This window comes from Bos mutus, chromosome 3 (assembly GCF_027580195.1).
Source record: "Bos mutus isolate GX-2022 chromosome 3, NWIPB_WYAK_1.1, whole genome shotgun sequence".
Taxonomy (NCBI): domain Eukaryota; kingdom Metazoa; phylum Chordata; class Mammalia; order Artiodactyla; family Bovidae; genus Bos; species Bos mutus.
Genome location: NC_091619.1, coordinates 26,143,453 through 26,157,308, shown reverse-complemented (window position 1 = coordinate 26,157,308; position 13,856 = coordinate 26,143,453). Strand labels below are relative to the sequence as shown.

General features: G+C 48.6%; 1 protein-coding gene across 3 annotated transcripts in view; it reads left to right on the top strand.

Annotated features, from left to right (window-relative positions):
- Positions 1-802: 802 nt before the first annotated feature.
- Positions 803-13,856, top strand: part of VANGL1 (VANGL planar cell polarity protein 1) — a 59,756-nt gene continuing 46,702 nt past the window's right edge. For 2 of the 3 annotated variants that reach the window (XM_070367441.1, XM_070367439.1), the window contains exons 1-2: positions 803-959; positions 12,086-12,291. In XM_070367441.1, the coding sequence (XP_070223542.1) occupies positions 12,221-12,291 (71 nt within the window). In that variant the 5' untranslated portion in view covers positions 803-959; positions 12,086-12,220. Of the gene's footprint in view, positions 960-1,753; positions 1,929-12,085; positions 12,292-13,856 lie in introns of all 3 variants that reach the window. The other variant, XM_070367440.1, reaches the window with a different exon arrangement.

The window sequence follows — 13,856 nt, the reverse complement described above, 5'->3', positions numbered from 1 at the left end:
GTGTATGCTTACATGTGGGGTTGTTTCCTGGGCTATGTGTGAGTTTAAGTGTGAGTGTGTATGTTTTTTGAGATGTATGCATATATGGATATTTGTGGGCTAATTCTTGGAATATGTGTATTTAAGTGAGTATATGTGTGTGGAGGGGGGCGGTTCAGTCCCTGGGCTGCTATGCAAATATACATGTGTTGGGGCTCCAGTGTGCACAAATGGGCTTGAATTTTTGTGTATGATTGTGAGTCTGTGTGTGCGTGAGGGTGTGAGCTTGAGCAAGTGTTGTGCTTAGTTTTTCAGTTCGACTCTCTGCGACTACATGGACTGTAGCCCACCAGGCTCCTCTGTCCATGGGGATTCTCCAGGCAAGAATACTGGAGTGGGTTGCCATGCCCTCCTCCAGGGGATCTTCCCAACCCAGGAATCAAACACAGGTCCCCCTCATTGCAGGCGGATTCTTTACCCTCTGACCCATCAGGCAAACCCTTGAGCAACTGGGTAGGGGTCAATCTCTGACCATGTGTCTGGGATGTGTGAATGTGTGTGTGTGTGTGTTGGGGGGGCGGGGGAAGGTCAGCCCCTGGGGTCTGTGTGAGAACGAGTGTGCTTGCGCGAGGGTGTGTGCGTGTGTGCGTGGGCGTGTGTGTGTGTGTTCCGGGCGCGGGTCTCCTGGGGGTTGGGGAGACTCCGGCCCGGCCCCGCCCTCCGCTGCAGGTGGGCTGGGCCCGCCGCGCGGCCGGCCGCGCTCGCTGCTCTTGGCTCGCGGCCGCGCCGGGCTCGCAGGGCTGGGCTCGGGCTGCGGGGCGGCGCCGGGACAGGAAGCGGAAAGCAGCAGTGCGGCGGCGGCGGCGGCGGCGGCGGCGGCGGCGGGGCTCTGCCTCTACAGGAGCCCAGCGCAGGCCGCAGAGCCGGGGCCGCTGCGAGCCGAGACTGCGGGCCGCGGCGCCCGCACGGCCGGCGCGGAGGTGAGTCCCGCCGGAGGCCAGCCGCGGCTGAGCGGCAGGCGCGGGGTGCGGACCTTCCGCGGGAAGACGCCCCCACCCGAACCTGGGACCCCGTTAGCCCCTGCGTCCTCCTCCCGCAGCCCCACCCGGGACTCCGACCCCGGTTCACTGCCCTCCCCCTGCCTCTGGCCGGGAGCCCCCTCCCCTCCCACGGACCGCAGCGGGAGCCGTGCTTCCCGGGACCCCAGTCCTCTCCCATCCGCGCGTGGTGCGCCCCTCCCGCTCCGCTCCCCGCGCACCCCACTTCCTCGGTCCGGGCATTCCCTTCTCACGCCTCGGACGCTCCCTTCTCCCAGGCTGTACTTTGGGGTGCGCGTCCGGCCAGCAGGGAGTGGCCGAGCATTCGTACAGGCACCCGGGCGGAGGAACCCGCCGTGCGAGGCGGGGGCCGGGGCGCTCTGCGCTCCCCGGGAGCCGGGCGCGCTCCGTGGTTCCCACCCCGCTGCGGAGCTCAACCCGGGAACCTCTTGCGCCCAGGGGCCCGCCCGACCCAGGGCCAGAAAACAGCACAGAGCTGGCCTGTGTTTCCACCTCCCTTACAGAATGGAACCGGCCCAGGAGGCCGGGGGGAGGCGGGGGCGCGAGTCCGGTTGCGCTTCAGAGAGCGCAACAGGCAGGTAGGAGTTTACTTTCAAAAACGCCGGGGTGGAGCAGGAGGTGTCCGGCAAGTCTCTGCCCGAGGCGTCCCGGTTGGAGGCGATCTCTCCGCACCGGGGCAGCCTTCGCCACGGGCAGGACCTCATTTCCTCCTACAGGCTTTGAACTGCCCCAAGCAAACGCATCCAGAGAAGTGTGAAGCTTTATAAAAATTTAAACGCGTCGGTGGCGGAGGCAGGAGTGGGGCGGAGCCGCGGCCTGGCGGCCGGGAGATGAGCTAGTGAGACTTGGAGCCGAGAAATCCGTGGCTCAGTTCTCACAGCTTCAAACCAGGTAAAAGGCCCACCCCAGAAGGTGTTGTGAGCTCGTTTAGCTGCTCGTGAAGAGACGTTAGAGCGCTTTATGATGATGATTGTGTAGCTGACACGTGCATTTTGTTAAACCCCTTTGAGGGGGCTGTGGTTGGAAATGCATGTATTTTTAGAGACTTATTCCAAAAGCTAGCAAGCTGTAAAGAATCTGGCGTTTTCACTGATGTGTTTATAAATTTTACAAGGTTGCTGGAAAAATATTATAACTTGTGTCACCAATCAACAATGCTAATTAGCATTCTCCTTCCAGTGGGTGGGTTGTTTGATTACACAGCTCCCAGGCTCTTTAAGTGAGATGGCAGAAACTGTCTGAATCCAGGGAGATGTAATTAGTCATTTTATGAAACCACTAATTAGAGTTTTTAGAGTTGAATTAAATCAATGTGATATAGTTGGGGCTTTGATTTGTGGGAGGAAACTGTTTATTCTCCAGTTCAAAGAAATAACACTCTTCACCTACCCCATGAGCTTTTAGCATTCCCAGACTTTGGTGTCTCTCAGTATAATTAGTGAAACAGCTAGTGTGAAATTTCCACTGTTACAGTGTTGGCAGTGTGACTTGGCTGCAACTTAATTTGTAAGTAAAATGGGAGAATTTTAAGAATGGCATATTTGTAAGGACGGCTTGCCAGGCAGTACGTGTTTTATCGCCTTGTATATTTGAGCGAAAGGGTGAGACCATAAAGGAAAGTGTCCTGACCAGGCCTCAGTGCCTTGTCACCCTGGTCCCATTGGAGATTGAACAAGTGTTGAATGAGGAAGGTACTCTCCATCCCCCAATATACACACACACCCTGGTTGTGACTCCAGACCTCAGGAGGAGTTGGTTTGCACAGGCGCCTATCAGATTGTATTTGAAAAGGCAGTTTCCACCTTTGGGCTGTGAGCTCCACAGCAGTTAGAACTATTTCAGATTCATTTCTTTTTTCCCGTACCTTCCACAGTGCTTGGGACACAACCTGTGAATAGGAGTTGAAATTGCAGAAATCTTTGTAGGTTATGTGTGGTTTGGGACAGTTTATGATTGTTGCCTACCCTCCTCCTATCTGAAAATAAGCAATTCTGATAATTACTACATTGCTGTATAGTTTCTATAGTTAAGAGCAGGTTCTGGAGTTAGACTCTCAAGAGTTCAAGGCCCAGCTCCAGCATTTACCAGGTGTGTGACTGGTTTTCTTAACTGTAACAGAAAATTAGTATTTTTTTCTTCCATATAAGTCATGTTCTGAGGATTAAGTGAAATATAACATGCAAATGACTGAAAGCAGTTCCTGACACATCAGAGGCACTCAACTAACTTTGAGCCATTAGATTATTTATGGCCATCTTCTCTCTATAAAGTGAACTAGCTGTGGTTAGGAGACTAGCTGGGTATGGGTATATGATTAGAGCCTATGCCATTTTCCAGAAGGTGGACACGACAGGATTAGGTGGACATGGAGCTGGCCCATGTTTCTGGTCGTGGCTTTGGGCTCACCTGAAGCCTGATGAAAAGGTACATGTGTGTTCCGCTGCAGTGTGTTTCCATCCCACTGAATCCAGTCCCTTCTGAATCCCACTTACTGGATAGCAGTCACTGGACCTGGCACCACTGGATTTACAGAGGAGGTAGTAAATACTTACAAAATGTATTTTTCTGAAGCTTAAAAATCTGGCAGGGGACAAGGGGTCACTTGAAAACAAATATACATCGTAAGAATTCTGGACGTATTAACCATTCACAGCTCTGCAGAAATTTATACCCAGCTGCTGGGAGTGTTTCAGAGGTAATTGATGACTGGAGCCAAGAGCAATTATTTGAAGAAGGTGAGTTGAAATCATTGGCAAGACAGGTATAGTGAGGTTGACATTTTCTTTCCTTGTGAATAGTGGTCCAGAATCACTTTTTTGTAAGAGCCCTGTTGAAGAATCACTAGGTTTGTTGCAAATACACCAGTCCCTCTGATTCCCACATCGGTGACCTGGATGATGTGTTATGGTTTATAGACCACAAGTTCAGTGAAATAGTTCTTCCTGCCCTCCCTTACAACCGTGAGTTCCTCCAGATAAACCCAATAAAACACACAGTTTTCTCTGATATTCACTTCCAACCTGGGAACAGTAAAAGAAGACCTACAAGGAACAGAATGGAAATCAATAAATTAGTTAACTATAGCTAATGGTATCCATTAAAGGTAGATGGCTCAGATGGTAAAGAATCTGCCTGCAGTACAGGAGACCTGAGTTCGATCCCTGGGTTGGGAAAATTCCGTGGAGAAGGGAATGACAACCGACTCCACTATTCTTGCCTGGAGAATTCCCATGGACAGAGGAGCCTGGTGCTACTGTCCATGAGGTCACAAAGAGCTGGACACGACAGCACTAACACTAAAGGTAGACTCAAATGGACCAAAAACATATACATAAGTTTAATGAAAATGATACATAAGTCATGTGCCTTATAAAAGTTTTCTTTCCAATGGAAGGAATTTAGATTTACTAAGTGAAAGTGAAGTCACTCAGTCGTGTCCGATTCTTTGCGACCCCATAGACTACAGCCTGCCAGGCTCCTCTGTCTATGGGATTTTCCAGGCAACAATACTGGAGTGGGCTGCCATTTCCTTCTCCAGGGGATCGTCCCAACCCAGGTCTCCCACATTGTAGGCAGATGCTTTTACTGTCTGAGCCACCAGGGAAGTCCGTATTACTAAGTAGTAATACCTATCAAAGAGTTGACTCATTGGAAAAGACCCTGATACTGGGAGGGATTGGGGGCAGGAGGAGAAGGGGACGACAGAGGATGAGATGGCTGGATGGCATCACCGACTCTATGCACATGAGTTTGGGTGAACTCCGGGAGTTGGTGATGGACAGGGAGGCCTGGCGTGCTGCAGTCCACAGGGTCGCAAAGAGTGGGACACGACTGAGTGACTGAGCTGAACTGAATACCTATCCTGTACCAGGCACTAGTCTGAAAGATTACGAATGATCTCATTTAACCCACCTTGAGCCTATAAGTTAAGCAAAATATAATTCTGTTGTTATAATTAGGGAAACAGGCACAAAAAGGTTAAGTAACTTAATCTGAGGTCACATAGCTGATAAGGAACAGAGCCAGGATTTGAGCAGTAACGATCTAACCGCAGAACGTGTGCTCATGGCTTATCCTCTGTAAAAGAAAAGTTACTCTGAACAAAATATCTAAATTACCCTTTTCCTCTTGAGTAATTAAAAATGGGTACCTTGAGAAAAATGTTAGCTTGAAAACAATAAAAATTATAAGTGCCATAAATCCTTTAGAATTCTGTATATGATAAAAACAAAATATTCAAAGTAATGCACACATTATATGTAAACACAGTTGCAGCAGAAACCTCTTTCCCTTGGAAATACATCCAGTGCAGAAGGAGCGGAAAGGCTCTTTAAATTCAGCGTGTGTCTTTGTACCCCTTGCAAGGTAACCGTCCAAACCCAGGTTCGCTTAATTACTTAATAGCTCTAGGCAGAGCTGTTGATGTTTTTATAATTTCCTTTTCTGAGAAGGTTAGCTTATGTTTACCACTGTCATTACCATAGCATATTATTTCCCTCTTATGATTTTCTGAACACTGTGTTTTCCTTTTAAGTAGGAGTCACGTATATTTTATGTAAGTGAACGTGGCTTTAGAAGCAGATAAAGAATCCCATGCAGGAGATGGACTCAGACTCAGTTTCTTCTGAGTCTGCCCATGCAGGAGACATGAGAGACTCAGGTTCTATGCCTGGGTCGGGAAGATCCCACGGAGTAGGAGATGGCAAACCCACTCCAATATTCTTGACATGGACAGAGGAGCCTGGCAAGCTACAGTCCATGTGGTTGCAGAGTCAGACATGACTGATCGGCTGAACACACACACACACTTCGAAACCACTGATCCCGATTTTGCTTTTAACAAAGGGTGGTGAAGAAGATTCTCTGATGTTGTTGCCGGGGAATTCCAGATTTACGATGCTGCCCTCCTGCCCCACTGAGATGTGACCTGATGAGCGCTGAGCCCTATCCTGTTGTTAGCCTCCAGTTCCCGGAAGGGATAAGTGACAGGAGGGGGAGGCAGAGAACTAATGCTGATTCTTACTCAATGTATCTGGAATATAACCTTTGCTGGTGGGAGAGACTTGTGTGAGCAGCAGGGCACCTCCACTCTTGGTAGTTCAGCTGTCACTGTGGAATCTAATCTCTGCATCTTTTCCCTCTGTTGTAAAATTGAGGATTTAAAATAGATGACCTCTAAGGTTTCTTCTGCATAAGTCTGTGGCCTCCACATCTTGATATCTGCCACCAGAACCCTTCCTTCACTCAGTGTGCATTACTGAGAGCCTGGTGTGCTCCAGGGGTTGAAGAGACAGTCATGAAAGAGGCCCCGCCCTTGTGGAGCTTCCTGTCTCTCCAGGAGCCAGTCCCCGTGTAACTGAAAACCAGGATGTCAAGAAGTACAGGGAGCTGAGACTGGAGGTTCAGGAAAGGCTTCTTGAAAGAAGTTGTATTTCATTTGAGAGGGATGGGTAGGAACTGGGTGGAATGAAGTAGGTGAAGAGTCAGTAGAGTGTATACACTGAGGCTGCAGAAAGGCATGGTGCCTTAGAGCAGGGGTCCCTGAACTCTGGGATCTAATGCCTGATGACCTGAGTTGGAGCTGATGTAATAGTAATAGAGTATAATGTGAAATAGTAATAGAAATAATGTGCACCATAGACGTCATGCTCTTGAACCATCCTGCAAGCAACCCTGCCCCAGTTCCGTGGAAAACTTGTCTTCCATGAAACCAGTCCCTGATGCCAAAAAGGTTGGGGACTGCTGCCTTAGAGGACCTTAGAAAGAGAAGAAAGGCCAAGAAGGAGATGTGGGCAGGGCCTGGCCAACCAAGTGAAAGGTTTTGTGTTTTATTTGAAGCGTAGCAGAACGCCATGGAAGGGTTTCAAGCAAGGAAACAATGTCCACATTGTGACCTGAGAGACCGCTCTGGCTGCTGCCCAGTCAGGGCCAGCCAGAGTCTGGGTCTTGTCAGGGGTCAGCATGATGGAGGCACAGTTGTGCATTCCAAGGATCCACATTTACACCTTTTTATGACCCTATCCCATTCAGGCCAGTGCACAGCTTATTGGTTTATTACCCAGGGAACCCGATCCCTTTTCATTACTTTATCTTCCCGATAAGGCATCCCCCTCTGACCTTATCTGAGGTCTGCTAATTTCTTGTGCATACAAGGGAACTATCTTCTAAATGCATTGCTGCAAAGATAAGCTTCAGGATGTGTTTTTCTGTTAACCATACCGAAGCTCTTATGTTGGCTTTTGAAATGAGTTCACTCTGGATTTTGTCCGTTTGCCTTTGGCTGCTGCTTCTTAATCCTGACTGAGATCTTGAAAAAAATTGATAGCTCTGATAGAAACTGTGATGTAGAAGGGGCCCAAGCTCTGTAGAGCCTGGATTCTGTGAGGAAACCTGCAGGCTTTGTAATAGTTTAGCCCTGTGTCCCCAGAGCCTGGAGGAAGCGGGTGGCTGAGGACCAGAAGAGTGAAGGGTGGATCCCAGGGGACAGAGGCACTTAATGACAGTGAAATATGTGGGATGAGAGGAGAGGAAGTTATGAAAATGGTGCTGGGTTGGCTCTGTAGGGTTAGTTCAGTTCAGTTCGGTCGCTCAGTCGTGTCCGACTCTTTGCGACCCCATGAATTGCAGCACGCCAGGCCTCCCTGTCCATCACCAACTCCCGGAGTTCACTCAGACTCACATCCATCGAGTCAGTGATGCCATCCAGCCATCTCATCTTCTGCTGTCCCCTTCTCCTCCTGCCCCCAATCCCTCCCAGCATCAGAGTCTTTTCCGATGAGTGAACTCTTCACATGAGGTGACCAAAGTACTGGAGTTTCAGCTTCAGCATCATTCCCTCCAAAGAAATCCCAGGGCTGATCTCCTTCAGAATGGACTGGTAGGGTCGGTAGGGTGACTGTATAACTCTGGTGAAGGAAATTGAAAAGAATAGGCCGGAGCACTGGAGAGCATCTTGGGGGTGATGATAATCCCAAGTAGAGCAAGAGGGGTCTAAGTAGGAAATGCGAGTGTGTGTGTGTTCAGTTGCTGAGTTGTGTCCAACTCTTTGTGACCCCATAAGCTGTACCCTACCAGGCTTCTCTTTCCAGGCAAGAATACTAGAGTGAGTTGCCATTTCCTACTCCAGGGATTCTTCCCGGCCCAGGCCCAGGGATCGAACCCGAGTCTCCTGCATCTCCTGCATTGGCAGGCAGATTCTTTACTACTGCACCGCCTGGAAAACAAGTAGGAAATGTGCACTGGGGATTTATCCTTTATACTTTCCAGTAAGTATCTGTTGGGTACCTCTTATGTTCATTGCATCCCAGGAGCTTATCCTAGAGTAAATCCATAGATGGAAGAGAATGATGGGAGAGATTTTTTTTGGCTGTGCCCTGTAGCAAATGGGATTTTTGTTCCTTGACCAGGTATCAAACCTGAGCCCCTACATTAAAGCTTAGAGTTTTAACCACTGGATCAGCAGGGAAGTCCCATAATGGGCAAGTTTTGAGACTTAAGGGGTGATGGGGGAGAGGGGAAGGCGCATGGGAGAAGTAGTAGCATAAACATTGTTGCCTTGGAGGAGGACAGGCAGCAGAGAGCTCCATGAGGACAGCCGTGTACCGTGGACTGCTATCATTGCTGTGCCCCAGCATCACCTAATCGGTCTCTCATGGCCCCACTAAACATGGAGGCGGATGAATGAGTACATGGCGTAAGAAGGTCGGGGGAAGGAGAGCAAGGAGGGGACCTTTGGATCTGGCCCATGGCAAACTGTGGCATCACGGATAGCATCACCAACTCAATGGACATGAGTTTGAGCAAACTCAGGGAGATAGTGGAGGGCAGAGGAGCCTGGCACGCTACAGTCCATGGGGTCACAAAGAGTTAGACACAACTTAGTGACTGAACAACAGCAACAATCGGTGGCCAACTTAGAGCTGTTTCAGTGGAGTGTCGAGGGTAGAGAATTGGGGTGACAAGAGGGAGGGGATGGCAGGATCTACAGATCACCCCTTTGGTAAGTATGGGCAGGTATTGTCTGGAGAGAAACCAGACAAGGGCAGCTGGTAGACTGGAGGTGAAGCCCTCCCCCTAAGGGCACTTGGGAGCCCATGATTTCCTCTGTGGGACATGCCCGGAGTTGCTTTACTGGACGGCTGGAGGTTTTAATGACGATGAAGGATGACGTCCTTTTGCAGAAGGACAGGGGAATAAAACTTGGGTTAGTATGTGCCAGAGACTTTATTTTGTGAGTTTCCAAAATAAATTGTAAATCGATGCTTACAACAACCCTAGGAAGAGACTGCATTAAGTCTCTCTCTCTCTCTCTTTTTGTTTTAAACTGAGGGGAGGTAAATTCACAGAGGGGACCGTCTGTCACGCTGTGTCATGGCCAGGGAATGTGAATAGGATCAGCCCAGGTCTTTGGAGCCTGGGGTGCCTGCCTCTGAGACACCTCGGCAGCATTTAGCCGGAAATAGCTAGAAGCTGGCATGGAAAGGAGACTCGAGAGTTACGGGTTGAAGGGCAAAAAAAAAGCGTAGACATTGTGGATGGTCAGTTCAGAATGTAGGAGATGGCAGTCAGGTTTCTGGTATGAGAACCTGCAGGTTAAGAGAGCTGGCTGAAAGGCCTTCGGGGAAAGAGGCTTATTCAAGGGCAGGTCTGGAGATTTTGGCTCACCTTATAAGGCTGATGTCTGGCAGGTATGAAGCAGAACAAGCACCAAGGAAGCAGAAAGGAAGTGAGAGTCTGAGGTGCTGAAAGCTCATCGAAATTGTTACTGAACCTGCTGAGAGGCAGAGTAGGGAGAAAAAAAAGCTGAGCTGATTCTTGAAGTCTTCTGCAAAATGAGGGGTGGGTCCAAGAGCAAAAGTATTTTTAAAATGCCCACGGTGGGGTTTTTTCCCCACACTGATTCTTTACAGTCACCTCACAAAATAGGCCACTTTATTTCCACTTTATGGATGAGGAGCCTGAGATTCCGAGGGGGTTAGTAAGCCCTGGGCTGACCTGGGATGTGGTCTGGTGCTGTCTGGCTGCAAGTGAGCCTTGGTGGGCAGGTGAGCACAGGTACTCACTCTGGCCTGCTCCTTTCCCAGCCTTTCTCTTACTGAGAGACACATGGAGAGCCGCCGGGTTGAGGACTCTCACAGGAGTCCTGAGAACCGCAACTACCCTTTATCTGGCACATCAGAGTGGTTCTGGGTGCAATCACAGTTATAGCTTGTTTGTTTCTCACATGAGCCCTTTTATTCACATTTTACAGATGCTGACTTCTCTGTGCATGCTAAGTCACTTCAGTCACGTCCAGGTTCCTCTGTCCATGGGGAATCTCCAGGCACGAATATTGGAGTGGGTTGCCATGCCCTCCTCCTGGGGATCTTCCCATCCCAGGGGTCAAACCCAGGTCTCCCGCATTGCAGGCTGATTCTTTACCAGCTGAGCCACCAGGGAAGCCCCCAGCTGAGGGTAGTGATAGTATTTGCAGCCTCTTTGTTTTTTCCCTCACACTTATCTCACTGGCTCTGTTTGCAGTGTCAGCTCATGAGGGTCACTGGAAGAAGGAGCCCTGAGGGGCGGAGACCAGGTCTGGAATGAGGGGTGTAGAGCTCCTTTTTGTCTTAAAGTAAAGGTTTTTAACATGTGGGGCTCAGGAATGTACTTGGAAATGTTTCCAATTTATTTTTATTGCATAGCAGTGTCTAATGAAAGTGTGGCAAAAGACCCAGGAGCCTGCAACAAACAAACCACCTGCTTTCGTTTTCTGATGTTCCCTCATCCTCGTCCTTACACAAGCAGTCTTGTTGTCATCCAGTCGCTCCATCGTGTCCGACTCTTTGTGACCCCCATGGACTGCAGCATACCAGGCTTCTCTGTCCTTCACTCTCTCCTGGAGTTTGCTCAAGTTCATGTTCATTGAGTCAGTGATGCTGTCTAACCATCTCATCCTCTGTAATTGTAACTGAAGTGTAGATTTCAAAGTCTGTCTACAATGCTATATGTAGCCTGTTTTTTTTTTTTTTTTTTTTTTAATGTATTTCTTTGGCTGCATTGAGTCTCATTTGTGGCACATGGGATCTTTAATTGCGGTATGTGGGATCTTAGTTTCCCAACCAGGGAGTGAACCTGGGCCTCCTGTGTTGGGAGTGTGGAGTCCTAGCCACTGTACCACTAGGGAAGTCCTGTAGCCTGCTTTTAAAATTTATCACTAGATCATACAAACTTCCATTCTTTGTAATTATCATTTTAAACAGCTTTATGATATTTCTTTGGGCTTCCTTGGGGTTTCACTGGTAAAGAATCCGCCTGCCAGTGCAGGAGATGAGGGTTTGTTTCCTCGATTGGAAAGATTCCCTGGAGAAGGAAACGGCAACCCACTCCAGTAGGCTTTCCTGGGAAATGTATTGGACAGAGGAGCCTGGGGGGCTGTGGTCCATGGAGTCACAGAAGAGTCGGATATGACTTATCGACTAAACAGCAACAATGATACCTCTTTGGGTGAATGAATCATGTTTCCCTTACCAGTTCCTCCTTCTGGGGAGCATTGAGAGTGTTTCTAGCTTTTCACTATTATAGGCAATGTGCTAATAATAGTTTTTCTTTTAAAAAGAGAAATTCTAGAAGTTTGCATTCCTGGATTAAAGAATTGAGAACTTTTTTTTTTTTTCCATTGGCTTTCGGAAACTGTGAGCAAATGGCTTACAGGCTGCTTCCCTGGGTGTTGTTTTGTAATGGCCACACTGACAGTGGGGGCTGGACAGGGTGTCTCAGGCCTGGAAGCCCGGCAGACCGGGCTGTGTCCGGTCTGATGGCCCAGGGCCAGGTCTCTCCCACTTCCGGTTTGCTGCTGCTGCAGTGGGGTGTGGCTTGCCCCCACCCACCTGTCCCCCTCCTAGACACCTGAGCAGAGCATTTAACACCCTGGAGCCTCACACTTGCTCACGTGTTCCATAACAGAGATCCCAGAGTGGAGATTGCCACTGTTATTTATCTTCCAATTGAACTTCCTTGAGGTTGGCTTTGAAGGTTGATACCTTTTCTGTTTGTTTCTCTCATTTTCCCAGAATTTGTTCCAGTCGAAGAGTGACTCCTTGATTCCCAGGCCCTTTGAGGTCTGAGGAGTCCAGTAGGTGAAATTCTCTCTACCTCTAAGGAGAAACAGTACCTGCTCCCGCAGCGAGAGCGAGCCCTCCATTGCTATGGATACCGAATCCACGTATTCTGGATATTCTTACTATTCAAGTCATTCGAAAAAATCTCACAGACAAGGGTATGTAAGCTCTTGCTTGTTCCACTTTTCCTCTGGGGACGGAATTTGCAGGTTTCTCAGGCTTCCTGGACTCACTTTCCCAATCCCCCTGGGGGGCAGCCAGCACTGGAGTTTCAGTCCACTGGTGCATGAGAAGCTGAGCTTTCAGAACCTTTTAACATGTGTTGGGAGGAACTACACCGCCAATTTACATTTTATAGCCACCATTACCGTTGATGACCTTCACTTCTCACAATTGATTTTAAATTAAAGTTGCTCCCTTCAGTGGAAATGTTTTTCATTTCTAAGTACTTATCCAAGATGACAGTTCTCCCAAAAGCTTTACCAAGAATCTAAGTGAAAGTTTTATTAAAAAAAAGAAAAAGTGTTAATTTGTCGCTTCTTACCCAGAGCTGCTGACTCATGGTCCATTAGGCCCTTGCTTGTGGGGTTTATCCACTGAAGTGGCAGGTTGGCAGGCTTGGCCTGGTGCCTCACGTATTTCTGTGTCTCTGACTCGTCTTCCCAGTGAACAGGCCTGGGTTTTGGACATCTGACCTGGGTAATGGGGGGGGCCAGATTTCCCCTCCTCTGTACAGAATGAACAGGTCTGCACTGGTGTTCCTGGGGCCTGCCGTGTTACAGACCTGCAGAATGGTGAGGAAATGAGTGAATGAAAAGGTAGTGCCAGGCCAGTGAAGAGTGCGGTTGATGCAGTTGCAGTGCTGCCTGTTACTTAGAGCCCTCATCTGTCAAATGGGGAGAACAGTACCCTCCTCACAGGCCTGTTGGGAGGATTAAATGGGATGATGCCTCTGGAGCATTTAACACGGCACATCGTAGGCCACTCACCAGTGCCTGGATTTATGCTGTCAATGGCCCTGGCATTTCAGCACCACATTTGAAGGCCCCAGTTGACCCCAGTCCACAGACCCAGGGAAGAGCTGGGAATGGTGATTGTAGTGGTGTTTCCCTGACTGAGCAGTTCCCCTTACAGGCAGCTAAGCGCAGAGCAGGATTTTGTTTTGTGAAGTAGCAGTATGCCACATATATCTAATTGACTTATTTATTTGTGAGTCCATTTGGATCTACACACGCTGAAAGAGGTCTGGAAGGATAGTGTCCAAGCTGCCCCAACTGGTCCTCCACAGGGAAGGATGGTGACCGATGGGCACTTAGATGCTTTATCTTTCTACACTTGTTCAATCTTTTAAAAGTAGATACATTTTGTGATTAAAAATACAAATAGAATAAAAATGTAAAAGACCTTTGAAGATTAATGACATGAGAAAATCTATATGAGGCCATGTTACTAAAAACCAAGATTCAAAACTTTGCACATTATAATAGGTATATATTCTTATGATATGGTGAATGGTAACAGTTTGTGTGTGTGTTTTAAACTTTCATTATTTTCTAAATTTCATGTATTGCTCTTACAATCATAACAATCTGGGGAAAAGAAGTAAATGAGCTTGTGCTGGAACCCAGGCAAGACTTTCTAGTCAGCACGGGAAACAGAAAGAAGTGCGGCTGAGTGAGGCCAGAGCCCAGATCCTGGGAAAGTCAGGAACCCTCTGGTGAGA